We start from the raw sequence: 27,396 nt of genomic DNA, 5'->3' as shown, positions 1-27,396 counted from the left end.
GAAGCAGAAAATCAGAAGAACTGGTTTTCCCCAGGCACACAGAGTCCCCCACCTCTTTTCCCTTCTTACTAGGAATTCAGTTCAGCACATGCGTTGAGCACCTGCTGTGTATAGAACACTACTCACTGCTAAGGGGATTGACTTTCTTTTGGTTTCTGATTATAAAAGCATGTCACCCGCTCACCTTCCTCAGTCTCCCATGCCTCTGTGTTTGGTTTTGATTTGTCTTCCATCATCATTATTTGAATACTTATATTTCCTTGACGGTCCTTGCGGTTCAAGGTTCCGTCTCATTTATTTGTGTATCTCTGGGTCACTGAGTAACCCTCTGCTGATGACAATGGTCCATTTTCTTTATCTGAGATGCTCCTTCTCTCCACAAGCTGGTGTCAGGTTCTGACGAAGGTGGCCTAAGGGTGACTCTCATCTGCTCCCTGGACCTCCTCAGGGCTCCTCAGGACCACCTCTAAGTTGACAGAACGTGGAGAAGGCCACCAAATGCCCAGGCTTCTTGCCGCTCACTGCCGTGGAAAGCATGAAACATCTTAGCTAAAAATAATCGGTGCCCTCCTGGGCCGCAGCTGCTGCACCTGTGGGCACAGGGGCCTCCGGAATGTCTCGGCCTTGCTCAGTGTAACCGGATCACGGCTCAGCCCCAGCAAGCAGCCTCGGGACCTCTCAGCCTCAGATGTTTTTAGCAGTGGGATTATTGGGAGGGGTGGAAATAGGCCTCTGTGTTCTGGGCAGCTTCCTCAGCCCACATTCCCAGGCACACTTTGCTTTATTAAAGCGCTCAGCTGTCGCGGGGACCAGGCGTGGAGGAAGGGAAGGCTGCCCTCCCCAGCAGGAGGAGGCTGCAGGCTGCAGCCAGTTGCTCCCCATGAGGACACGTTGCTCTTATTAGAAGCTGAATCCCTTGCATGTTGTTAAGAAGGGGGCCCTCTGCAAATCGTAAATCAAGATCTCATCACTTCCAAATAAAGGAGTCCTAGCCCGCGGTCTCTTTAGAGTTGACAGATATGTTTTTTAAATCCTGTGTTGAGCACATATTTTTTGTATAATTAAAAAATTATAAAAGTAATAAAAAATAGAAATGTACTGCCAAGAGATTCGAGGCTCAGTAAAGAATCCAGGAAGAGTTTTCTGGATAGTGTAAGAATTACAGGGGAAAAAGTAAATTCTATGTCCAACTACCAGGAAAAATACAATAGAAGAGAAAAGTGAGTCTATTTAGAAAAAGGAAAAGTAACTTGAACTGGCCCTTAATCTGGAGGTCGTGGGATTCCACCCAGAGAACTTATCCGGAAGGGGGCACCTTCACCCTTTTTTGCCATCCTGTTTTGGGATTCATGTGCAAAAGGACCAGGAGATACTGCAAATGAGCTAAGTCACCCAAGTTCCTACTGAACTTGGTCTGTCTGAGGGGAGACTGTCTGAAGACGGGGTGGGCTGGGTTGGTGGTCGAGAGAAGGGCTATAGTGGAGGCCTGGAGGAAGTTAACGGAAATAGTCTAACAGTCAAAAGGAAAAACATTACACTGTGAGTTTATCCATCCAGTTCTGATGGACCCTCACCCCTGAGCCCACCTCCTCAAGCTATTATATTTCTTGCATCTGTTTCCCAGCTGCTCAGGTAGGCGGCACTTTGTAGTGTAAAGCAGTCTTGGGATCTAGAGAGAATCCCAGCTCTGCCATCTTGACCTCGAGCAAGCTACTCTGTGGTTCCGTTTCTTCATCTGTAAAGCAGGGGCGGGACGATAGTCCTGTCTTGTCATCACTGAGTCAATATGCAGTGCTGAGAGCCCGGGGAAGGAGTTCAGGGACAGGGCCTGAGTCCACCCTCCTCCTCTCCGTTCCCAGACACACCTGCTCCCTCGTGTGTCTATAGCTTAAATGAGGCAGGGCCTTATTTGGAACGAGATTCGTGCTTTCTCTGCACGGTAACAGGGCTTATATTTTCTGTAGCCACAGGCATCCTGTGCTTCATGGAAAAAGGAACACTGGCACCGTTGGCCACAATATGAACTCACAGAACATGAGTTCTTCCATTTTATCCTTCACAAAATCAGAGCCTAAAAGAGATAGTTATGGATCGCTTCCAGAACCCATCTCCTCATCTTCTTCATGGGAAATACTGCACTTTGCCAGTGTGTGGACGTGTCAGGTCCTACAGTCTCAGAGGTTTTCAGGTTTGTAGCCCAGTTCTGCATAAAATGCATCAGGGACCTCTTTTTTTCAATCCGTTGTCTGAAATTCTGTGAAACAAGTTCACTGCAAAGGTGGCCATTCCTGCTTACCTGCCGCCTTTTTTTCTTTCTTTCTTCCTTTCTTACCTGTATTTTTTTTTTATATTTATTTATTTGGTTGCGCCGGGTCTTAGTTGCAGCAGGCAAGCTCCTTAGTTGTGGGAAGCGGGTTCCTTAGTTGCAGGCAGCACCAGCTCCTTAGTTGCGGCACTTGGGCTCATTAGTTGTGGCAGGTGGGTTCCTTAGTTGTGGCATGCATGTGGGATCTAGTTCCCTGAGCAGGGATTGAACCCTGGGTCCCCGCATTGGGAGCTCGGAGTCTTAACCATTGCGCCACCAGGGAAGTCCCTCTTACCTGTATTTTATTATGTATTTTTTAAAGATAAGGACTATTTTAGAAATCATAATCACAATATTACCTTGAAAATGAACAATAATCCCATATCATCGTCGAATATCCCGTCATTATTCGAATTTTACCAGATGGGATATGCATGTGTGTGTCCTAACAAGGTCCAGGCAGAGCAGTTTGGGGGGTAGGTCTAAGTCTCCTTTAATCTACAGTGTCCCCCTTCCATTTCTTTAATGTATTTCTCCTTGCCATTTATGTATTGAAAAAACTAGATGTTGTGTTCAGTTGAGTTCCTCGTATCCTGGAGTTTATTGGTTGTATCTTGGTCTGTTTCTGCTTTTCCTGTAAGTTGGTGGACACATTTAGGGTCTTGATCAGACCCCTGTTAGATTGCTGGCAGGAATTCTTCCTGGGCGGTGGTGTATATACTTCTGTCAGGAGGCGTGTCACGTCCGGTTGTCTTATTTTTGTGACGCTAGTAGCCATAATTCATCAGGGGTTCATAATTCATATTACAGTGGTGACATACCAGGTCTTTCATTTTCATTCTTCATCTACCAGTTTGAATACCTCTGTAATGAGAAGCTTCATTTTCTTTTTCTATTCCCCACTTTCCCCAGAAGGCAGCTTATAGCTGTCCTTGTACAGACTGAGAGGCTCTGAGCAACTGCAGCCCTTTGGGCCCAGCCTCAGGCCAGGGTCGGGACCAGGCCTGTTCTCATTGCTGTGCTTTCCTCTCGGTAACAGCCACCACCAGGAGGCCACACCACTTTCTAGTCACATTGTTGCCAGAAAGCATTGAAAGCACATCAAAGAGATGTGGTGTTTGAGGTAAAATTATCTGAAATCACTGATAGGCCAAATCTGACATCCGTAGTGACCTTCTTCCTGTAGAATGACAAATCCCAGGAGGTGGTGAACTCCCCTAGGCCTTGAACTCCTCCTGAGTCAAGCTGGGTCATCTAATCACCTAGAATCAGATAAAGAAGGGAACTTGACAACTATTTCTGAGAACGACGAACAAATGATTCTACGTTTGAAGATGCTGTTTCCGGTAGTAGGTCGTCCAGGTAGTTTTCTGACTTCCTGCTGTATTTTCCCTTATGCTAAAGACAGTTTTACCCTGGATAAAGGGTGAGATTTTCTGTTGCGTGGCTTTGAAACAGTGGAGACTGAGCCAAGAACTCAGTAGTTTTTTAAAAAATTTTTTTAACATCTTTATTGGAGTATAATTGCTTTACAATAGGGTGTTAGTTTCTGCTGTATAACAAAGTGAATCAGTTGTACATATACATATATCCCCATATCCCCTCCCTCTTGCATCTCCCTCCCACCCTCCCTATGCCACCCCTCTAGGTGGTCACAAAGCACCGAGCTGATCTCCCTGTGCTATGCGGCTGCTTCCCACTAGCTATTTTACATTTGGTCGTGTATATATATGCCCATGCCACTCTCTCACTTCGTCCCAGATTACCCTGCTCCCTCCCCGTGTCCTCAAGTCCATTCTCTACTTCTGCATGTTTATTCCTGTCCTGCCCCTAGGTTCTTCAGAACCGTTTTTTGTTTTGTTTTGCTTTTTTACATTCCATGTATATGTGTTAGCATATGGTATTTGTTTTTCTCTTTCTGACTTACTTCACTCTCTATGACAGACTCTAGGTCCATCCACCTGACTACAAATAACTCAATTTCGTTTCTTTTCATGGCTGAGTAATATTCCATTGTATATATGTGCCACATCTTCTTTATCCATTCGTCTGTCGATGGACACTTAGGTTGCTTCCATGTCCTGGCTATTGTAAATAGAGCTGCAATGAACATTGTGGTATGTGACTCTTTTTGAATTATGGTTTTCTCAGGGTATATGCCCAGTAGTGGGATTGCTAGGTCATATGGTAGTTTTTAGTTTTTTAAGGAACCTCCATACTGTTTTCCATAGTGGCTGTATGAATTTACACTCCCACCAACAGTGCAAGAAGGTTCCCTTTTCTCCACACCCTCTCCAGCATTTATCGTTTGTAGACTTTTTGATGATGGCCATTCTAACTGGTGTGAGGTGATACCTCATCGTAGTTTTGATTTGCATTTCTCTAATGATTAGTGATGTTGAGCATCCTTTCATGTGTTTGTTGGCAATCTGTATATCTTCTTTGGAGAAACGTCTCTTTAGAGCTTCTGCCCATTTTTGGATTGGGTTGTTTTTTTGTTTTGTTTTGTTTTTTGCGATACACGGGACTCTCACTGTTGTGGCCTCTCCCGTTGCGGAGCACAGGCTCCGGACGCGCGGGCCCAGCCGCTCCGCGGCATGTGGGATCTTCCCGGACCAGGGCACGAACCCGCGTCCCCTGCATCGGCAGGCGGACTCTCAACCACTGTGCCACCAGGGGAGCCCGGGTTTTTTTTTTTAATACTGAGCTGCATGAGCTGCTTGTATATTTTGGAGATTAATCCTTTGTCAGTTGCTTCATTTGCAAATATTTTTTTCCCATTCTGAGGGTTGTCTTTTCGTCTTGCTTATGGTTTCCTTTGTTGTGCAAAAGCTTTGAAGTTTCATTAGGTCCCATTTGTTTATTTTGTTTTTATTTCCGTTTCTCTAGGAGGTGGGTCAAAAAGCATCTTGCTGTGATTTAGGTCATGGAGTGTTCTGCCTATGTTTTCCTCTAAGAGTTTTATAGTGTCTGGCCTTACATTTAGGTCTGTAATCCGTTGATTTTATTATTTGTGTGTATGGTGTTAGGGAGTGTTCTAATCTCACTCTTTTACATGTAGCTGTCCAGCTCTCCCAGCACCTCAGTGGTAGATTTACCGCGAGTTCTTGGAGGGACCAGATGCTGTTCTACTCATTTGTGTATTCCTAGTAGTTAGTTAGCACGGCACTGTGTGGAGCTGCCTGACAAACTTTTGTTAGATTCCAGGGTAGTTCTCTGAGAAGATGTAGGGGGACTCTGGCCTCTGCCTTAAAACCCTATTCAACTTGAGACGGGGCTTTCCTGAACCAAACCTTCGTGTGTCCCCCTTGTCATAGTTGGGAGATGACTCTTTGGACAATCTCCCCCTCCTCCCACCAAAGCAGTGGTTAACCTAGGAGTACTTTTTATTTCTGCCCTAATCTCAAATTTAAACCAAAAGCAGTCTCTCCCTGTCCCCACATACATGCACCTGAAAATAGGCCAAATGACTTTATTGAGTCATCTGCATACCGAGATTTCAACATTGGGCATAAATACCACCAACGAACCATTTCCACACCGGGAAGAGAAAACAAATACAATGACACAGCCCCAAATTGAAAACAAAGCAAAATTTATTGCATGTGAAAAGCAATCACATGGAAATTAAGGGTCAGGAACCATGAAAATACATATTTCGCATATTTTCTGTCCTGTTCCAGCGTAGGATCACTCACTCTTCGCTCTCATGGACCACCATCTGGGGAGAAAGTGGGCATCTTGAGTTCTGTCAGATGGCAGAGCCGCATTTCCGGCCACGCCCCCTCCCAGCGAGCATCTGGGGTTGCTTGCTTGTCTGTTTCAGCGGGACACGGGATATTCCTTGGATCGCAGGCGGATACACGAGTGCCGACGTGGCGGCAGTCACCCCACAGCCTGAGAGCCTGGTCCTCAGAATAGCCCAGGGATCTAGGAACCTACACCTACAGTGGGCGCAGAGACGGCGGGCGGCCGGCAGAGGGCGCCCGAGCCCACGCAGGAACCGCTCGCTGCTTTTCAGGACGGTGTTCTACTGGGACTCACAGACCGGGGTTTAGCCGGGCTCTACGCCAGCTACGTGGCTTTAAGCAAATCCTTTCCTTTCCTGAGCCCGAGACTGACCAGTCCTAAAGTCGAAGGTTCTCCAAAGTCCCGTCCGTCACGGCGCGTTCCTCCCCGGGGGGGGGGCCGCACCTCCCGCTGCATCGCCCTCCCCACCCAGTGCCGCAGGGCCACCTACTCGGCTGGAGGTGAAGTCTCTGGTCTTCGCGCGGAGCTTATTGACTTGAGATTCGGCAATATCGGCCCGTTCTTCAGCCTCCTCCAGCTCATGCTGAGCTTTCCGGAACTTGGTGAGATGAGCGTTGGCTTGTTCATCCTAAAAGCAAAGAGCCGGGGCGGGTACGATCAGCGAGCGCCGCTCTGGGGCTCGCAGGGGGAAACAGGCCAGGCGCTGTGCTGGGGTCCTGCGGACTTACAGCCTCCTCGGCCTGCCTCTTGTAGGACTTGACCTTCACTTGAAGTTTGTCCACCAGATCCTGTAATCTCACCACGTTCTTCCTGTCCTCTTCGCACTGAAAGAGAGAACATGGGACAGACTTAGCCAGGGGCCGGCAGGGATGCAAGAGGTCCCAGTTCTCTCTGGGGCTAAAGGATTTCTCCCTGTTTTCTGGAGAGAGGACCCGGGAGGGTGTTCGCACTTCACAGAGGAAATGCCCGTGGGGTTTCTTTCCACTTGCCTGGTAAGTTAACTCCTTGACCCGCCGCTCATACTTCCTCAGGCCCTTGACAGACTCGGTGTTCTTCTTCTGCTCCCCTTCAAGCTCAAACTCCAGCTCTCGGATCTGGGGGAACGTGTGTAAATTAGTCTGGGGCTGGAGTACGAACGGGAGAGGCCAGAAAGCTCTGTGTAGGCTGGGGCCTGTCCTGCAAGTACCCGCGCCTCCAGCTTCTGGATCTGCTTCTTCCCGCCCTTCAGGGCCAGCTGCTCAGCCTCGTCCAGGTGGTGCTGCAGGTCCTTCACCGTCTGCTCCAGGTTCTTCTTCATGCGCTCCAGGTGGGCGCTGGTGTCCTGCTCCTTCTTCAGCTCCTCAGCCATCATGGCCGCCTGAAAAGCACATCATCCCACTCAGATGCAGACCAAGGTCAAGTGCTTGGAGCTGTTGAAATCTGGGTACCCGGAGGACCAGAGCCATGCTGATGACAAAGGACAATAGGTAACGGGATGACTGAGCCCACTGTTCCACCATGGGATCTGAGAAGAGCTGCACCAGGCATGTAGCATAAACTAAGAAGTGAAACCTTCAAGGGCTGGATGGGAAATAGTTTCTTCCCTTTCTTAAACTGGCCTCCTTGGGACCTCCCTAGCTCCAAGGAGATTCCTTCTTTCCTTATCACCATTATCACCAACCCGTGACTTAGAGAATTCTGAGTTCGTAACCTAGCATCACGGGTGTGGGGTAATGGGGCTAAGGGAAGGCCTCTAGGGAACTGGGGGTGCCTGAGCAAGCAGGGAGGAATCGTCACGAGGTTGTGCCCTCCATCGAGCAGCAGGTGGCGCTGTGGGGGCCACGAGCCCAGAACCAAGGCCGCTGGAGCCGGAAGGCTGGGTGCCGGTGGGAGGGAAGCCAGCTTCCTGTAAGGTGACATTCGGTGGGATCCTGACGTCTGAGGGTCTCATTTTTATATTCGGAATCAGTCATACGTTGAAGGAAAGAAGAGCATACCTCTCCAAGGGCATAAGAAAGGAATATAATTCCTTCTGGTCTTTTTTTATCCACACTCCCTTATTTCTCATGTCCACTGTTTAAACGTGCGGGAGGAGACATGCTGACTGTCCGGGGAGGTGGGGAGTGCTTCTGGAGCAGAACTCACACCACATGTGCCCTGGGAAGGCCCCACCCTGTCTAGTGGGTTGGAGAGGAAGGGGGCTTGGATGAAATGCAATCCTGGCAGCCACGCAGGGCAGGGAGGAGCCTCACGTCCGTGATGGCCTTCTTCGCTTTCTCTTCAGCGCTCCTCGCGTCCCTGCTGGCATCCTCCACCTCGCTCTGGAGCTGCAGGAGGTCTGTCTCCAGCTTCTTCTTGGTGTGGATGAGACTGGTGTTCTGGGACGGGAGGAGGGGGTTTAGCCAGGCGCGCCCGAGCGCAGGGGCCCCGCCCCGCCCCCCTCCCCTCCCCTCCCCCACCTGGGTGTGCAGGAGCTGGACGCGCTCGCTGGTGTCCAGGAGCTCCTGCTCCGCTGTCTTCCTGCTCCTCTCCGTCTGCTCCAGGGTGGCCCGCAGCTCCTCGATCTCGGCCTGCAGCAGGTTGGCTCTGCGCTCCACGATCGCCAGCTGCTCCTTCAGGTCCTCCTGGCCCCGGAGAGCATCATCCAGGTGGAGCTGGGTATCCTGGCCAGACAGTAACAGAAACGTCCGGCTGAAGTTGAGGCCTGAGGACCATGAGCCCAGGCGACAGCTGGCGTGTCTGAGAATGGGAGAGGTTTCCCACCGGGAGTGCGCAAACCTTCAGCTGCCCCTGGACGCTCCGGAGGTGTTTGAGGGTCTCTGCGGCCTGGCGGTTGGCGTGGCTCAGCTGGATCTCGATTTCGTTCAGGTCCCCCTCCATCTTCTTCTTGATCCTGATGGCCTCGTTCCGGCTCCGCACCTCGGCGTCCAGGGCACTCTGCATCGTCTCTACTGCTCTCTGGTAGTTCCTCTTCAGCTGCTCGATCTCTTCGTCTTTCTCGGCCACCTTTCTATCGATTTCTGATTTCACTTGTGAGAGTTCCAGCTGGATTCGGAGGATCTTGGCCTCTTCATGCTCAAGAGCGGCCTTTGAAGAACAAGAACAAGACAGAAATGGTACCAGTGATGGGAGAGAGCCTGCTACGCTACTCTTTGGGGCAAAAAAACCTTCAATAGAATGTTTGTAATTTTAACTCTGCAATATTCAAAACTCTTTTTTAAAAAATCCCTAACTTACCTTCAGTGCAGAAATAAGATGTTTCATTGCACTTTGTTTTTATTATACTATCAAACAATAACATTTAAATCATCACATTTCTTAGGCGCTTAAGGCACTTTATAGATATTTTGAATTCATCTAAGATTTTTGTAAAATCTCATTTTTAGACCTATCTTAACATAATGATTTTCTCCAGTAAGTTCAAGATAATTCACAGGTATTCACAGGTATTAGTCCATGCACGTTGATAGGAAAGGGGCCGGCGTTAGGACTGTGACTTTACAGACCCAGATCGGGGCCGCCTGGCCTCCCAAGCTGGAGCCCCACCATCATAGTCTCTGTTCCAGGCCAGTGCCTCGCCGGCGTTCTGCTCACCTCTGCTTCCTCGAGGGCCAGCTGGATATCACCCTTTTCCAGCTCGATCTGCTTTCTTGATTTCTCCAGTTCATGGATGGTTTTACCGTTTTCGGCAATTTGTTCTGTGAGATCGGCTATCTCCTCTGCAAAGAAAGAGGTTTGGTTGCCTCGGAACGTTCTCCGTGCAGTTTTCCAGGCAGAGTAAGCACCAACCGAATGCTTTTAACTAGTTTATCATAGTTCTAAGGATGCTGTTTCCTAGAGATAAGATACTGTATATAGAGAGACTCAGAAACAACCCCTCGGATCTGAACACTCCCTGTGTGTGCAGTAACGGATTCTCGTGTAGGGGTTTGGGTCCTGCAGTCACGGACCTCCAGCCCCACGCTCTGGCAATAGCATGAAGCAGGATTTCAGACAAATTGCTTACGCTCTAAATTCTTATTTTCCCGTTTCACAGTTTCAAGTTGATCTAAGGCTTCTTCATAGGCATTTTTCAGTTTGAAGAGCTCAGTACTCAGGGAGCGGGATTCCTTCAGAGATGCCTCCAGCTCTGCCTGGCTCTCCTCACACTTGGTTTTCCATTCAGCGAGCACCTGCAGCACCGGGGAGGAAGGCGGCACCTCTGTTGACGAGCGCCTCTCGGCTAGTTTCTATCTAAGTACACCCGCGAGGGGGAGCAGTCTGGGAGCTGGGGCCGCCTCTGCCATGTCGCTTGCCTAGCCCCTTGTTCCTGACTGCTGGCTAACCAAGATTTCCAGATCAGTCACTGGTCAGTAACAACTGCCCTCGATGAAAAGCAAGTGGATCCTTTGAGAAGGAATTAGCTGGGCCGAACTGCCCTTTCCCAGTATGAAAACGGCCCTGTACTTCTAAGTATTTCATTAAAACTTTGTTTCAAAGCAACCTTACCTGTCATACTGAAGGGGACGCTGTCACAAAGGCTCGCAGTGGGACCCGAGTTGGATTCCCACATCAGCCCCCCAGACAGACCAGCCGTGTGGGGGTACAAAAACGCTCGGGACTGGACAGCACTGGAGGCGGTGGCTTGTTTCCACTGACAGTGTTTGAAAGGGACCCCCCCCCCTGCATCCCACTCCCGTTCTGTTTCAGGGGCTTGCCTGAGGTCACACTGCTACTGGGGCAGTCAGGTACCACCAGGTACCCCTGTGTCACGGTGCTCAGCCGGCATGGAGCTCACCCCACACCTTGTCAAAGTTCCTCTGCTTCTTGTCCAGAGCGGCAGCCAGGGAGTTGGCTCTGTCCACATCGCCCATCAGGTCCTCCACCTCTGCTTGCAGCCTCTGCCTGGTCTTCTCCAGGGAAGCGCACTTAGCGTTCACCGCCTCAACCTGCTCCTCGGAATCCTGAAGGCGCTGAGCGAGCTTTTTCCTTGAAGAATGTGAAAGAGAAGCAGATGCTTTAAGTTTCAATCCTCCTGAACATCACTATTCACCAAGTTGGAATCACTAATTTATGTGATTCAAACGCCGATTTCCTTTCATAAGCCCAGGAGAACTTCCTGTCTGCTAAAAACCAGTGACCAATAACCTGCCTTTTCTCTAACCAAGGTCAAAGTCGTTTGTGTCAATGAAATGTGCTAACACCGGCTCCCTCTACTGGCACAGAACTGCCTTAAAAGACATAGAAGGTGGGGAAACATCGTAACAAATTCACTCGCGAGTAGTTCTAAAGTCGGTGCCTTCTGTCACTTGATCATCTAGGAGTTCTATTTCTTCTGAAGACAGATAGGGTTGTGTACTTGGCCTCCTCCAGCTCCTCCGTGCGCTGGATGGCGTCCGTCTCGTATTTGGTCCTCCACTGGGCCACCTCGCTGTTGGCCTTGGACAGCGCCCTCTGCATCTCAGCCTTGGCTTCCTGCTCCTCCTCATACTGTTCCCGCAGCAGGTCACAGTCGTGGCGGGAGGACTGCAGGGCGTGGGCCAGGGCGCTCTTGGCCTGCAAAAGTCAGGACAGAGGAGAGGCCCCAGTGGATGACCATTTTAGTGCCGTGTGCGTGATGCAATCCAAGTGTGCTCCCGCTGTCATCACCTATGAGTAGAGCTGCCTTTTGTTTCTGCAGGTGGTACTGGAAGGCTAGGTCGGGGAGCACTCCCTCTGCGGACGTACCTTGCTCTCTTCCTCCAACTGCCTCTTGAGCTCTTCTACTTGCTGGGTAAATGCTTGCTTGCTTCTGGAAAGCTGCGATACTATGCTCTCCTTTTCTTCCAGTTGACGACTCAGCTCACCTGCGTCCAGAAGGGAAATATTTTCACTTCATTCACTCACTCACCAGGTTCCTACTGTATGTAAGGCACTGTGCTGAGATCTGGGGAGAGAGTAAATTACAAGGTGTGGTCCTTTCTTGGGGGTGAAGGGATGTGTCCGTGAAGAGGAAACTGAAAGCACACCCTGGTAAGATACTGTTGTAAAATTCCAGAAGCGTGGAGTAACTTTTGTCCATAAAACTTAAGAAGAATTGTAAACCAAAACCTCACCACCTAAACACTCCCATCAGACCTTTCAGTGGCTGGCGCTTCCAGCAGCTTGCTGATTTATCACTGGGGGAAATACTGCATCTCTTCGCTGCGTTCCTTAGGACTTCTAGCTTCAGTAGTTTGAAGCTGGATTTTTGGGTGGCTACGGTGGTTCTGGTTTATATGCTTACGTAGAGGCAGGAGAAAAAGAAGGTGGGGGAGAGACCTTCGGACTCCAGGGGTGAACTCCCAAGATCATGGTAGAAGTGGCCCCTGACCTTCTTTTTGTCACTGTCTCGGTCGAGCTGCTACAAAGGACTGGTTCACCTGTGATGATGGGCTGGAGGACCAGCGTGGGGGGAGCCACGTTTTCTAGGTGGAAGTCCCGGATAATGTTCCCCTGTATTTTTATCACACACCAAGAGCCTATACAAATTGGCCGTGGTTCTTTCTTTACTGTTTAAAATGCTCCATTGCAGACAACGAATCTGCATTACTGTGCAGTGAGAAGTAGAAAAGCCATGGGACTTGGTTCCTAGTCCCACTTCTGCCCTCTAGGTTCTTTTTGAGGCAGGGTTACATTAATTTTGAAAGCGCTTGAAGCAGGTGGTGTTTTGGGTCCCTCCTCATTCCAGTCCATGTCTCTCTCCTTCTTACTGAACTTTCAGTGCTCTCCTCCTTTGGGACATTCTAAATGGCGCTTTCGTGGGTTATTCTGATTGCCTCTCTCCTGAAAATCTGCTTCCCTAGAAATCCTCCCCCAAACAAACCCTGCCTTTCGTTCTGACCAGTTGCCCTCTGTGGGTGTCCAGGAGGCACCGCCCCCGCCGTTTCCCGGCGCTCACCGGCCTCCGTCTGCAGACGTGCCTTCTGTGCGGTCAGTTCACTCAGGCTCCTCTGACATTCCTCGTTCTTGCCCCTGGCCTCGCTTAACTGATCCTCCAGAGTGCGGCACATTTTCTCCAGATTCGCCTGCAGGGTTGAGAAGGGGGAGGAAGCTGAGTCAGCGATCAGGGGGGAAGGACGCAGGGTCCCCCTCACCTGAGGATGAGGCGCCCCCCACCCCGCACCTTGGACTTGGACACGCTCTCCACGTTGCTGCCGAGGTCGTCGAGCTCCAGCTTGAACTCACTCTTCTCCTTCTCCAGCTTCTGCTTGACCCTCTGCAGGTTGTCAATCTGCTCCCCCAGCTCGGCCACACTGTCCGCGTGCTTCTTCCTCAGCGTGGCCGCCGTGGCCTCGTGCTGCAGGGTGGCCTCCTCCAGGTCCCGGCGCAGCTTCAGGAACTCGGCCTCCCGCTTCTTGTTGAGCTCTATCTGGGTGGATGTGACGCCGCCCGCCTCCTCCAGCCGCTCGCTGATCTCCTCCAGCTCCCGGGAGAGGTCCGAGCGCTGCTTCTCAGCTTTGGCGCGGGAGGCCCGCTCTGCCTCGATCTCCTCCTCCAGCTCCTCGATGCGGGCCTGTGAGGGCAGGCCGCCCCACGACACTCCTGACTTCCAGTGTCAACACCAGGCTAGTTTCCTCTCCCATTAGACAAACCGCTCTCGGACTGCTCCCCGAACGATACCAATGCTGCAAATTTCCTCTGACACGAGTTTTTCCTGCCTCGACACAGGCATTACCCCTGCAGCGGCCACCCAGGATATAGTCCATTCCAACTGCACGTGGACTTCAAATACTTCAGTTATGTGCTTTGTCAACAGTTACGGAAAAACTGTTCATCACTACTGTGTCAGCCTAGCAGAAAGGAGACCCACGGTCCTGCCCACTTCGCTCTAATGACGTGCAATAGACACCCCCCACCCACTGTACGTGACCACGTGTGAAAGAAAAGTCCCAAACGCCTCCTACCTGTAGCTCTTTGATTTTCTTCTGAAACTGCAGGCCCAGAGTCTGCTCATCTTCCACTTTGCTTTGCAGCTGACTGTACTCGAAATCCTTCCTGTGAAGGGAAATGCAGAACGTGTGAAGACCAAATACCCGGGAATTGGAAAGCTGAACTCGGTGGTTTCAGGGCGCACTTCTTGAGCCTTTCATCCAGCTGTTGCTTGTCATTCTCCAGATCCAATATGGACTCGTGGGCAAGCTTCAGGTCTCCCTCAAGCTTCCTTTTGTTCCTTTCCAGGTCTACACGAAGCTTCTTTTCTTGTTCTAGGGAGCTTTCCAGCTGCAAAAGGCACCGTTTCCTTTTGAGAACAAATGCTTTGCACCAGAGGGTTCTCGGGGGCTCTTCCCACCCTGAGGCCCAGGCCTCCCGACTAGCATCCTTTACTCACGTCATCCACCTGCTGTTCCAGTTTACTCTTGATTTTGCTCAAGGAATTGACTTTGTCTTCTTCAGCCTGGAGGTCATCCAGGGTCTGCTGGTGGGCCTCTTGGAGGGCTTTCTTCTCCCTGGTTAACTTTGCAATGGTTTCATCCAAACCAGCGAGTTCCTCAGTAAGGTTTTTAACCTAAGAAGAAGCCACAGGCAATTATAAGAAGAGATCAAGTCGGGTTTGCATTGACCACATCAAGCTGGAAGGGCCCACAGAGAGTGTACCACCTTGTTCTCTGTGGCATGTTTCTCCTTCTCAACCTTGGCCAGTGTCAGCTCAAGGTCATCTATGTCTTTCTTCAGTTCCGAACATTCGTCCTCCAGTTTCCTCTTCTTGGCCGTCAGCTCAGCATTGATCTCTTCCTCATCCTCAGCTCTCTCAGTCACCTCCTTGATCTTTGCCTCCAGCTGGAACTTGGCTTTGATCAGTTGATCACATCTTTCCTCTGCATCCAACAAGTTTTCACTTTCCTTAAAAAAAGAAAAAAATATATCATTTCCTTTAATGGTTAAAAGATAAGATTTGTGACATTCCAGTATTTTGTTATATATGAGGTCCTTTACGAAGCATCGCAACTAAAAAGCAAAACTCCCACCAGAAGTCATTTTCTTAACTAATCAAATCTAGAAGGAAAGTTTTAAAAAAATTCCTAAACACCTACAGCTTGTACTTGGAGCTGCAGGTCATTCTTCTCTTGTACTAGAGTCACCAGTTTTTCCTCCAGTTCCTTCCTTTTTGCCTCTGACTTGGCGAGTTCATCTTTAGTTTTCTGGAACTCTTCCTTCATGGTGGCCATCTCCTTCTCGGTTTCTGCGCTCTTGAGGAGGGGCTTGATCTTGAAGAAGAGTTTCATCCAGGGCCAGTGCTTGACGTTCATGAAGGCTCGGATGTTGTACTGGATGCAGAAGATGGACTCCCTAAAAAACAAAACATCAGTGTTTTTCTAAGAGAGACTCCCCACTTCTCCCGAAGAGCTCAGGTCTGAGCACAGACCCCACTCGACCTTCTCTGCACCATCTTCTGGAATTCCACGCGCATGAGGAACCCTCTGCACACAGCTTGCGTCCGGGTGATCAGCTTGGCCAGGCGGTCATCCCGCATTTCCTCCAGGGTTCCCAGCAAGCCAGCCTTGAAGAACACCTTGAGGGGAGAAGGATGACTTGAGTCAGTTTTCCGGAGAAGTCTAACGGGGACCACCCGCCAACATCTGTCAGAGCTGATGCAGTACCTTGGTGTGTCCAAACTTGTACTGAGTGTGATCAATGTCGATGGATGCCAGCAGCTTTTCACACGCCTTCTTGCTGTCGATGAACTGCCCCTCAGGGATGGCGCTGGCATTCAGCACTCGGTATCTGCCGTTGTGGACACAGAAACATCGTAGACCATTAGCAAAGACGTGAACTTTGGAAACCAGTTCAGGCCTCTCTTCCAAGAGGCAAGAAGGCCAAGGTCCAGAGAGAGAGGGAAGCTTGCTCTTGGTCACAGGCCAGATAGTGGCCTAGAATCTAGGCCTACTGACTCTTAGGCCAGGTGTTTTTCTGACGTGTTGTATATCAGATAAGCTCCTGAGAAAATGTGGGAGAAAACTGTATACCTTGGCTACGTGGAGTCCATAGCTGTTCTTTTGAAACGGGTCTTTTCATACTACTATTCCTCCCTCTCAAGTTCCAGCATTTACACATCTTCTCAAGAAGCAAATAGAACATTTTTATCACACACCTTTGTTTAAAATCCCCATAGAGAATCCTGTTTGGGAACCCCTTCCTGCAGATGCGGATTCCTTCCAGGACACCATTACAGCGCAGCTGGTGCAGGACAAGGCTGTGCTCCATGGCCCCTGAGAAGAGAAGCAACAAACGTCAGCTTCACACAGAACCTCCTAAAACCTGAGTGCCACCTTCAGAGCCAGCGGGTGTCTTACCTGGGGTTTTGGTTTCGTTGGGAATTATACAGCGCACAAAGTGAGGGTGGGTTGTTCTTAAATTTGACATCAGCTTGTTCAGGTTTTCCTAAAAGAAAAAGATTAAATTTGATAGTGAGCCTACTATAGGCTTTTACAGACACGGAGATATATTGTAACAAAAAAGTAAGGTATGTATTTTAAATTTATCATAAATTCTAAGGAATAAAGGTATTATTTAACTTTCTCTTTTAATAATCTTTTGGCTAGAAGTGTAGGCGAATAACTGATAAAACAGACTTTTGCTTCACAGTGAACCACCAGAGACTAACCAAGTACAAAATGCCTCTGAAATCAACTCAAGAGGCGTATCCAGCTCCATTGGGCACAGGACATGCTACTGCCTGTGTCCTTCAGGCAAGTCGGAAAGTCTGTACTGAGGACTCGCCTCCCAGGCCGGCCGGCACACGCAGCTGATGCCGTTTAAAGTAATAGTTCAGTTCTGGTCCTCCATTTATTAGACCTCATCTGTATATCATCATACTGCCACTCACCCTCCCTAAGTGACAGTAACCAGATTAAGACCACATCACTGTTCTTGAGTGAGTCAAGTTTAGCATCTCTGCGTTGCTCGTTTTGAGATGACTTAAACCAAGTACAAGCAAATAAATCTGTATCTTTCTTACCCTGAAGAGGGCAGAGACGGTCTGGAAGGAAGAGCCCTTTTTCTTGGCAGCTTTCTTCTTCCCACCATCAGCTGAAAGAAAGAAAAGACGGCGTGTGCTGCTAGCAGACCTGCAGAGCTGCTCCAGCCCCGTGGGCTGGTGGAGTGAAAAAGTGCGGGTCCAAGGCACCCCGCGGAGTCTGTTACCGTCTGCTGTGGCGAAGGTGGCGTAGAGGTGTGCCAGGAGCCTGTTGGAGGACTTCTGGTACAGGCCGACCACCGTCTCGTTCAGGGGGTCCTTGTTCTTCTCCAGCCAGCCCGAGACGCTGTAGTCCACGGTGCCCGCATAGTGGATCAGCGAGAAGTGGGCCTCGGCCCTGCCCTTGACCGCCTTGGGCTTCTGGAAGTTGCTGGACTTGCCCAGGTGCTGGTCATACAGCTTGTTCTTGAAGGAGGTGTCTGTGGCCTTGGGGAACATGCACTCCTCTTCCAGGATGGAGAAGATGCCCATCGGCTGGACCAAGGCAGAGTGCATACGGGGCAGGTATGAGCTGCAGTGTCAAGCAGCAGGTCGGCGAGGGGCGGCTGCTGAGTGCACACAGCAGGTACCTTCTCGATGAGCTCAATGCAGGCGGCCAGGTCCATCCCGAAGTCGATGAACTCCCACTCGATGCCCTCCTTCTTGTACTCCTCCTGCTCCAGCACGAACATGTGGTGGTTGAAGAACTGCTGCAGCTTCTCGTTGGTGAAGTTGATGCACAGCTGCTCCAGGCTGTTGTACTAACACCAAAACATAAGGTTCACATGAAAAGTTAGACTTCTTTCAAAACCAAACACGCATCAGCCTTCCTCCTCATGGTCTTGGGCTCTCGCCAGCTCATTTATGCTTTCAGGAATGGGCACACTCTTGGGCTCAGCGGAGACCACACGTCCTTGGAGTCTTCTCTGATTTCCAGCTGGAAGATGCTTCTCCTGAGTCCACGGTCTGGGCCTCTCCTGGGCGCTGGCCACGGCCTGCCTTATCTGTAGTTGGTCTTCTGTGTGCCTTACGTACTTCTCGTTGTCCTCTACAAACTACAAGCTCATCTTTTTTTCACCTGCAAGTCTTATCCCTGGCAGACACCAAACATATGCTTCGATGAATGGCTATGTGCTTCTAACCCAGAGCCAGTAGGATATTTATGTAAAACATCGCATGGTTGGCTTATTGTCAACTTCTTCTCTGTTTCTGGCTCTCCCTATTGTCAGTAATTGCATTTGATTTTTTGTTTTCTTTTATCCGTTTGAGGATGTCTTTAAAATTCCACTTGACACAAGCCTTCCTCCCTCTTAAAATAATACAAACCCTTCCACGTTCTCTTCTACCTGATCCACCCTCCATCTCGTTTTCCTCCAAGATGTGATGCTGGATGACGTGTGGGCTGCCTTGACATCTTGCCTATAGGATCACGAAAACCAGCCCCCAGCACAAAGCCAAACGAGTATAACACAAACCTCAAAGATCTCAAAGCCCGCGATGTCCAGGACGCCAATGAAGTGCTGTCTGGGCAGTTTGGTGTCCAGCTGCTGGTTGATGCGGGTGACCATCCACAGGAACAGCTTCTCGTAGACGGACTTGGAGAGGGCGTTCACGGCATGGTGCACCTGTGCGGAGGGGCCAGCCGGTGAGTCTGGAGGCAGCGGCCGGCGGGTGCTGCGTCCTTTCCCAGCCTGCGGCAGCCACTTACCTGGTCCACAGTCTGGCCCTTGGTAACATACTCGTTCCCAACTTTCACTCTGGGGAAGCACAAAGCTTTCAGGAGGTCCGAAGAGTTCAGGCCCATCAGATAGGCTGTCTTGTCAGCCACTGGCAGGAAAAGAAGGCTGATTACAAGGGAAACCCCTGATGCTTGGCAAAGCGGAAGAGCCACTCTGAAAGTCATCCGGATGTTTCCACGCTCGGCTCAGCCCATCTTCATGTGTTTACATTCCGTGTCTCTAAACTGCTTACCTGTGGCCGGTGGGAGCTGAGTCACTCAGAGAATATGATAGATTTTATGAAAAGGCGGCACTGGCTTCCAGAAAACCCTGGTCACTTCTTACTGTATCTGAGGCAGGACCATTCTAGTGATTCAGCAGACGGGTCAGTAACCGTGCCTGTAGGCATCTGAGCCCTGAAGAGGTTCGCCTCTCTAGGCAGGAGGAGGAGTAAGCGCTTTCAAAAGAGGCCCTGAGGGGCTTCCCTGGTGGTGCAGTGGTTGAGAGTCCGCCTGCCGATGCAGGGGACTCGGGTTCATGCCCCGGTCCAGGAAGATCCCACATGCCGCGGAGTGGCTGGGCCTGTGCGTTCGGAGCCTGTGCTCCGCAACGGGAGAGGCCACAACAGTGAGAGGCCCGCGTACGGCAAAAAAAAAGGCCCCGAGCGACCTCAGCTGGACGCCCCCTGGCCCTGCCCGCGCGGTCGCCGCGGTGACGTGGTACCTTCAGTGCCGTCTGGCTCTGCCTGCTCCTCCCGCTGCTTCTGCTTGAACTTCATGTTCCCGTAGTGCATCACGGCGCCTGTCAGCTTGTAGAGTCCACACTTCTCCTCTGGGGTGAAGCCCAGGATGTCAATGGCGCTCTGGCATCGGAGGACAGCACGTCAGCCGGTTGACCCCAGTGATGGAGGAGCAGCCCCGCGCCCACCCCTCCCCCCCCCGTCTGCTTACATCCGTAGCCAGCAGCTCCTCCGCATCGTCAATGCTGCCCACCAGGATCTCACCCTGGCTGATGAACGGGTAGTCATAAGGGTTGGTTGTAATAAGCAGCAGCTCTGCAATGATGACCATTCAGAGGAGGTCACATGGATGCAAAGAAAACATCCACTAGGGGCTTTCAGCTTCTGCGTCCTCAGCTGAGACTTTTGCTGCTGGGGCCCAGGCTGAGGGTAGTTAGAAATCTCTTAAACAGTCTCTCGATACTCAGGCTGTGGCAGAATATGAAGTCCAGGGAAGACTCTGCAGCCCGCCCAGGCCATGTAGGGTAAGAACCACAGAGAGAATATTGAAATTCTCTTGCTTTGCGTGCAAAGGGCGCAGATCCATGTCGGTTGGGAAAGGTTAATCGGGAAAACTGGCCGAGTGTGGGCCAGGACAGAGCCACAGGGAGGGAAGCACAGATCATTTGGTAGAAGCACAGTCTTTTCCAAAACCTGTTGAAAAGCTGCAGCCTATTTCCAGGCTTGGGCCCAGAAGGCTGAGCAGACACAGCCAGGGAGCAAAGAAGGGCACGAGGCCCCTGTTAGGTGCGGGACGAAGGGCAGGGTGGACATCCACCAGCTGGTGGTTCATCTGATTTTGCGTTGGCCTCAGCATTTGGTGAAATGTTGGTTTCTGTGCCAGAACACAAGGGGGCGCTAGAGGACCACTACATGCTTGGTCATTCGGCCAGTTTCCATAAACCAGAGCTGAATAAACCAATTGTGCCTCGGCCTTCTACTGTCCATTGGATTGCGTTTTTCAAATTGGCATGTCACCGTCAAAACAGCCGCATCCCATTTCTAAAGCAAGCTTCCTCTGCTGGCTGCCGAGTCACCTGTGCATACACACAACTCTCTTTGGTCCACTCACCCAAAAGCCGAAATGCCTCAGACCAACCCCTCTGGGGACGTCCTCACCTATGAGCTCGGGCTTCTTGTTGGAAAGAATCTGGTAGAAGATGTGGTAGCTCCTCTCAGCCTTCAGCTGGAAGGTTACTCTCGATTTTTCCAGCAGATCTAGGAACACAAACACAGGACTGTTTTCCAAACTGCTCCCCTGATGTCCCGAGACATCATCTGATCCCAGGGATCTACTTACACGTTTCAATATCTGCAGAGGCCAGCTTGCCCGTGGTACCAAAATGGATTCGGATGAACTTGCCCTGTGGGGGAAGGGAGACCAGGTGTACCGTGACTCCAGGTGTTCCTACCCACCTCCTGGGTAATGTGAACGGGAACCTTATTCCCCAGTAATTTGAAGTGAAGCATGTCCTCCTCTCCCTCTCCTCTTTCCGGTTGGCTGCGTCTCCCTTCTCCATTCCCTTGTTCCACACTGCCTCCAAACGCCACTCCCCTACACTCCCACCCCCAAGATGGTCAACAAAGTAAGAGAGATTGTGTTCAAGATGCAAATCACACCATATCACTTCCCTCTTAAAGGATCCCTCAGTAGCTTCCTGAATGAAACCCAAACCCCTTCTCCTGGCCTACAGACTCCGAGGCTCCAGGTCGCTCCCTGCCACCCCTCCCCACCTCCCCTCATGCTGCCTGCCTCGCTGCAGCCCCTCGGACCCTCTGAGGTCCCTTGACCCCGCCAGTCCCCTGTCCTCATCCTGTGGATCTTGGGCTTCCCTGCCAGCCCTGTCTAAAGGAGACCTGGCTCACAGTTACACTACCACACGCCCTCTTTACTGCACTGTCTACCAAGGAATCCTTGTCCCAGACTGTCTTGTTGATCTGTTTCCTTCTTTCGCGGTCCACCCCCAGGACTGCAGCCTCCTGGAAGCAGGGCCCTTGCCTACTTGCGGGCCTCAGAGGAGCTCCCAGCTTGAGCCGGTGCAAACTCACAAAGCGGGACGAGTTGTCGTTCCTCACGGTCTTGGCGTTCCCGAAGGCCTCCAGCAGCGGGTTGGCGCTGATGATCTGGTCTTCCAGAGTCCCCTGGAGCAGGGGGTCGGGGCAGGAAGAGCCGCACGCGACAGTGAGCTCCGCGGCACCTGCTGCCTTCGCTCCTGCAGCCCCGGGTCGCCAGACCCTCCCTGCCCTGCTTTCCAATCTGGGGCCCAGCCAAACCATCAGCACGCCTCACGCTTGCCATTCTTAGATTTGGCTCAAGCTGGGTGTCTTGACCTAAACCTCCTCACTTAGCCCTTCAGCTCCTTGATTCTCCAGGTAGCTAGGTCATCGGTGTTCATTTCATACTGTTATAATATATTCGTTTTGAAAGGCAAGTAGACACTACAGTTCTCTCCAATTGGTATGTGTGGTTCTGGTGTATGTGAGCTGCTCCCAAACTGACTTTTCTTAGTGGAGCCTTAGAAGCTTGTTTTCTAGGCAATCACAGGGTCTGGTCCTGTAACATCAACCACATGCTGGGTCGTCTAGGAGAACTGGCTGTCCTGTGAGACTTTAAATCCTGGCCTGCTCTCCCTTCCTTGTGGAGGTGGGGTGTCGCCTCCCCGTGCCCCCTCGTTCTGAAGTTAAGACAAAGGTTGGCAGTGGAAGCAGAACAAGCCTTTCTCCTCTCCATACCCTCATTTTGGAGTCCTTCTTCTTGGCGAGGTCTCCAGTCGCTGCAATTGTTGCAAAGTACTGGATGACCCTTTTGGTGTTCACAGTCTTTCCTGCCCCGGATTCTCCACTATTCAGAGCAGTCGAAAGAGAGAGAGACAGAGAAACAAGTTCCGTGAGTGTAAATTGGCCCCCTAAGATGTCACCCGAGCCACAGCAGACACACACCTCCCAGCAAATGTGAGACCACTCGGAGAGGCAGGGGCCCCGGGGGAGACCGGCACGGCTGAGCGGGCTGGATGGGGAGCTCCAGCTTCCTGAGGCCTCACAGGCCTTCCTGCCCGTCTCTCCCCAACGCCCAGCCCCACATCTTTGCATCACAGACTTCGTTCTCGGTACTTTCTCATTAACAAAACAGAGCAAGTGGCATCTTCCCCTTCTGCACTGGGGACAAAGGGCCACAGCTATGAAAACACTCTACACCTTGGATACTTACGTAATCAGAATAGACTGGTTTTCACGATCTGCCAAAGGGAAAGATAAAATAGAGTTGATAGCAATATAAGAAGAGCTTCCTCGACCTAAATGTCCATTGACAGAGGAATGGATAAAGAAGGTGTGTGGGTGGTGTGTGTGTGTGTATATATATATACACACACACACACACACACACTCTGGAATACTTCTCAGCCATACGAAAGAATGAAGTAGTGTAATTTGCAGCAACACGGATGGACCTAGAGATTATCATACTAAGTGAGAAGTCAGAGAAAGACAAATGCCATATGATATCACCTATGTGTGATTATGTGATACAAATGAACTTATGTACAAAACAGAAACAGACTCACATAGGTAGAAAACAAACCTATGGTTACCAAAGGGGAAAGGGGGTGGGGGAGGGATAAATTAGGAGTTTGGGATTAGCAGATGCAAACGACTGTATATAAAATAAACAACAAGGTCCTACTGTATAGCACAGGGAGCTATATTCAGTATCCTATAATAAACCATAGTGGAAAGGAATCTGAAAAAGAATATATATATATATATATATAACTGAATCACTTTGCTGTACACCAGAAACTAACACAACACTGTAAATCAACTATAGTCCAAGAAAAAAAATTGTAATAAAAAGAGCTTCCCAGTTTTTCGCCATGTCTCCAGCAGTCAGAGTTCACTGCACGGTTCAGTTTCCCACCACCATCCTGTTTAGTCCTAGGTGGGAGCTTGAAGAGACTCCTCTTTGAGAATGAGGCCCAGAGAGGTTAAGCCCCCGCTTATAACCAGCCACGGGCTTCTCTCTGTATTATGCTGAACCATATGAAATTGTCAGTCTTTGCTTTGGGCCCACAGAAATGTCAGTTTCGTATGAGGTAACCCATGCTTGCACTAAATCCAAACTTCTCACCAGGGCCTGCAAGCCCCTAAAATATGTGGCCTCTTTCGTCTTTTTTAAGCACCTCCACCCTCCTGTCCTTTGTATGGAGGCTGCACGCTGGACGGGGCGGGTGCAGGATCGCATGGCAGCTTCCCTGAGCCCTCCCCCCGCCTCCAGGCTTCCTCCTTGGAAACCTACCTGTGAGCATGAACTGATACGCATTGTCAGAGATGGAGAAGATGTGGGGCGGGGCCTCCTGGCGCTTTTTGCCCCGGTAGCCCTCCACCACCTCGGGGTTGTACACCGGCAGCCACTTGTAAGGGTTGACAGTGACACAGAAGAGGCCCGAGTAGGTCTGGGGGAGCGTAAAAAATATATATGTATGTATGCGTGGGTGCGTGCCTGTACACGTAAAACCTTCTTTTTGTTATTTCACTTTTCTTTACGAGAAACTTGTAAAGGAGGCAAGATACTTCTCTTTATAGATGAGGCAGCTGAGACTCAAGAGGGTTGTGACGGACCTCCCGCCGCTGGTGGGTGCCGGCGCCAGGACCCCAGCCTCGGACCCACCTCGCCTGCCCCCGCCCCTCCTTCCAGCTGCTCTCCTCCTGCCCCGTTCATCTCTCACCTTCTCATCCTGTATCACTCTTGTCGCCCTTTCTTCTTTTCATTCCCCCTCTTTTGCTGAGCAGCTCAGTCAGCACCAGTCCTTCCAGAGCCCATCCCACCACAAGCAGCTCAGCCCCACCCCACCCCGTCAGAGGTCCCGGGAACCCAGCAAACGCGGGCACTGACGTAGATCATCCAGGAGGTGTAGCGGTCCTTGAGGTTGTACAGCACGGCCGGTTCATTCAGGTGTGTCAGCATGGCCATGTCCTCGATCCGGTCGAACTTGGGCGGGTTCATTGCGTACACGTCCTCTGGCTTCACCACCAGGGTCTGAAAGGGAAGGGGTACAGTGCACACCTGGGCTTCTCTGTGCGTTTTGCCCCTGCAGCTATCTGTCTCCCACGCCCAGATCAGAAGAAGCAGGTGCTGGAGAAAACGCCCGTTTGACAGGGAGGGAGACGGGGCTGGGGGCGGCTTGCAGTGGTGGTGATGGAATGGGATTTGTTTCTGTTACTTGGGCTTTTGTTTTTTTCCGTCTCCGATGGGCCTGAGGTGAGGGAAGGATGCCAGAAATGAGAAGAGGGTCTCTGTGGGTGGGTGCGGGGATGACGCAGGTGCGGGTGCCAGTGGGAACCTCTCAGCTCCGTGATGCCGGCTGGGCCGAAACCCAGCCCCAGCAGCTCATGGGTTTCTGCTGTCTACTCAGGGAACACGGCAGGTCCACTGGTGTTCCTGAGGCAGGTACCGAAGAGGAGGCCGGTGCCCAGAGTCAGCCGGCCTTCTGAGCTCTCTGGAAGCAGCTGTCAAGCCCCCACCCTGCATCTTGCCCGTTCACCCCCCCTGGCCCTTGCTTGTGAAAGAGAACCAGCCCCGCTCCCTTTCTGGGGCGGGAGTGTTACAAGCCAGGAGGAGGAACCACGAGGCAGAGCGGTGGTTCCAGGCACTGGCAGGCGCCTTTGTGCTCCCCTCAAGAGAAGCCCCCTGCCCCAGTGCCCAGCGGGGCTGGAGGACCCTGGCATAGTGGGCGTGGAGCTCAGCTTCCTCTCCCCTGCTCTGCCCTCACCTCCTTCCTGAGACCTCCTTTGAAGATGGTCATTTTCCCCACCCCGCCTCTGGGCAAGGCAGTGGAAAACCTGCCTTTAAGTAGAGATCCACTTAAACCACCCATGCCATCAGCCCTCCCTGTGAGGGTCTAGACATCTTAGATTGTCATTCATCAGGTCTACCTTCCGTGTTTCCCTGTGGCTTCATAAGCCCGTTCTTAACTCCATCATCTGAAATGTACTGAGAGCTGCCCTCTGGAGCTCCAGTGCTTGCAAGCATCACAGGACAATTTCAGTGCCTTTTTCCTTCACATCCAACCCAATGACGCTATTTCCTTTACACTTCTCTTTTGGATACCACCCCCCCTGCCATTTTTTTTTTTAACTTTTCTTAGAACATTTCCAGATTCTTCTGCTCTAGATTCCAGAGAGTACTGAAGTCCAGAATTCCTCCCAGCATGCCCACAGTACCTGGGCCAGAATGTAGTGGGCTACACTGCTCATTGCCTTCATGATATGGGAAGGCTGCTATGTCACATCGAGCTTGTGGTCCACTAGGATCCTTTACTCGCTTTCCTTACTTCCTTAGTTAGATGGCTATTGCTAGAAGAATTAGGGGGAAACCTAGGCTACCAAAGGAGAGTGTTCTAACAGAGGTCCTCCTACTGTTGGACTCCCAACTCCACACCCCTGGGATGCACAGGGCTGGTCCCCTCTGACCTAGAGTGACACGAACATTAACAAAAGCACCCGAACATGGATTGTTTTGGCCAAACCACAACCAGGTGGTTCTCCCACCGTGCAACCTGAGGCCAGTGTTCACTCTGCTTCCTCCGAGGACACCTGGGACGCTAAGGCGGTGATGCCAGGTGAGGCATTCCGGTGCCAGAGCCACGTCTGGAGATGGCTGGGTATGGACCGGACGCACAGACTGGGCAGCCATGGGGAGCAGACAGAGGCCTGGCCGGCCTGCAGAGGGTGTGGACGGGGCTTACCCTGTTGTCTTCGGTTTCCACCGTGACCTTCCCATCCTGGGTGCTCTTAATTTTCCCCTTGGCGTATTCTTCCTTTGAGTCGACCACAAAGCAGTAGGTTTTGGCATCAAAAGGCTGGTTCTGAGCCTCAATCCTCTCCTTTTCTGACTTCCGGAGGAAGGGAGCGGCTATGCCGAACACTTCCATTTCGGTGCCGCTGCTCATGGCGTCGGCTGGAAGGCGAACCCACCAGGTGAGCCCTGCTGCCCCCAGGCTTCAGCCCTGCCCCGGAGGGAGCCCTTCAAGGCGGAGCCCCAGGAGCAAGGCTGCCCTCCATCGACCCCCAGGAAAATCAAATGCACACATATTTATTGAGCAGCTACTTTGTGCAAAGGGCACGGAGCGTATGCAATCCAAGCTCCCCCATTAGCCGGGGCTCGGACGGGCGAAGGGACCCTAGAGGCGGGTGCAGTTCTCGGGACTCACTTTCCTCTTCTGCAAAAACCCAGGTGTTGCTGAGGGAAGATTTAAAAATAAACACCATCAGAAATAAACGCCATTCTTCAAAGAGAGTGCGCTAAGTGGCAAATAGCTGAGGAATTTGGGGACCTTTCTGGCTCAAGGTGGCTACCTCCTCACAGGAGGAAACCGGCTTTTGCTTTCTTTGGTTCTGTTTTGAGAACAGAAGCAGCATCTGACATCAGCATCTACTCAGAGCATCTCCCCAGGTGCTGCCTCCTCTCCACTCCGCTCCAGCCTAACCTGTCCTGGTCTAAGCTCTACAGGGCTCTCACCCTCCAGGCCATCGGAGGTGGGAGGAACTGGTAGCCTAGAGACCTCTGAGCCAAGGGACCCGACCGGCTTCCTCACCTGAGGGTCACACCCACGGGAGATCAGCGGACAACAGCAGTCGTGGGAAATCAGACCTGCAATAAATACGCAGAAAGCAAGCTCAGGACACGGGAGTGTCTGGGTCGGTTCTGAATCGGGTCCTGATGAACTAACCAAATAAGGATAAAGGACTAATAACTTAGAAAGAGTCTTACCCCAGAGACAAGCTGGAGGAGCAGATGGGACGTGACCCACAGGTGAGCCACGAAGGTAGGAAAAGCCCCCAACCGCCCCAAACCTGGCTCCTACCAGCCCAGCACGGCACCCTCCTCAGTCTGCAGTGCCTCCCATTCAGAACT

The 27,396-nt window shown here is 51.3% G+C and overlaps 1 protein-coding gene and 1 long non-coding RNA gene across 2 annotated transcripts; one reads left to right on the top strand and one right to left on the bottom strand.

Moving 5' to 3' along the window:
• The first annotated feature begins 5,251 nt into the window (after nt 1–5,251).
• Nucleotides 5,252–20,415, top strand: LOC132511391 (uncharacterized). Its single transcript, XR_009537610.1, has 2 exons — nt 5,252–7,521; nt 16,619–20,415. It is a non-coding gene; the product is annotated as an uncharacterized LOC132511391 (long non-coding RNA).
• On the bottom strand, nt 5,884–27,126 carry LOC132511390 (myosin-3). Its single transcript, XM_060134566.1, has 40 exons — nt 27,077–27,126; nt 26,228–26,439; nt 24,376–24,519; nt 23,779–23,935; nt 22,693–22,720; nt 22,218–22,326; nt 21,534–21,626; nt 20,785–20,848; nt 20,604–20,702; nt 19,657–19,760; nt 19,430–19,568; nt 18,697–18,815; nt 18,464–18,613; nt 17,579–17,749; nt 17,177–17,483; nt 16,992–17,062; nt 16,327–16,414; nt 16,125–16,242; nt 15,634–15,757; nt 15,409–15,545; nt 15,067–15,322; nt 14,633–14,875; nt 14,364–14,540; nt 14,109–14,254; nt 13,939–14,029; nt 13,158–13,547; nt 12,933–13,059; nt 11,741–11,859; nt 11,373–11,569; nt 10,819–11,002; nt 10,041–10,206; nt 9,629–9,753; nt 8,813–9,121; nt 8,494–8,697; nt 8,287–8,412; nt 7,242–7,412; nt 7,045–7,149; nt 6,784–6,879; nt 6,546–6,683; nt 5,884–6,026 (listed from the first exon to the last, which is right to left on the bottom strand). Exons 2-40 carry the CDS (start codon nt 26,429–26,431, stop codon nt 6,000–6,002), a joined length of 5,823 nt encoding a protein of 1,940 aa, XP_059990549.1. The 5' UTR covers nt 26,432–26,439; nt 27,077–27,126; the 3' UTR covers nt 5,884–5,999.
• Between the last annotated feature and the right edge of the window lie 270 nt (nt 27,127–27,396).

This window comes from Lagenorhynchus albirostris, chromosome 20 (assembly GCF_949774975.1).
Source record: "Lagenorhynchus albirostris chromosome 20, mLagAlb1.1, whole genome shotgun sequence".
Classification (NCBI taxonomy): Eukaryota; Metazoa; Chordata; class Mammalia; order Artiodactyla; family Delphinidae; genus Lagenorhynchus; species Lagenorhynchus albirostris.
Note: the sequence above shows the minus strand (reverse complement) of the source record. Positions and strands in the feature narration are given on the sequence as shown.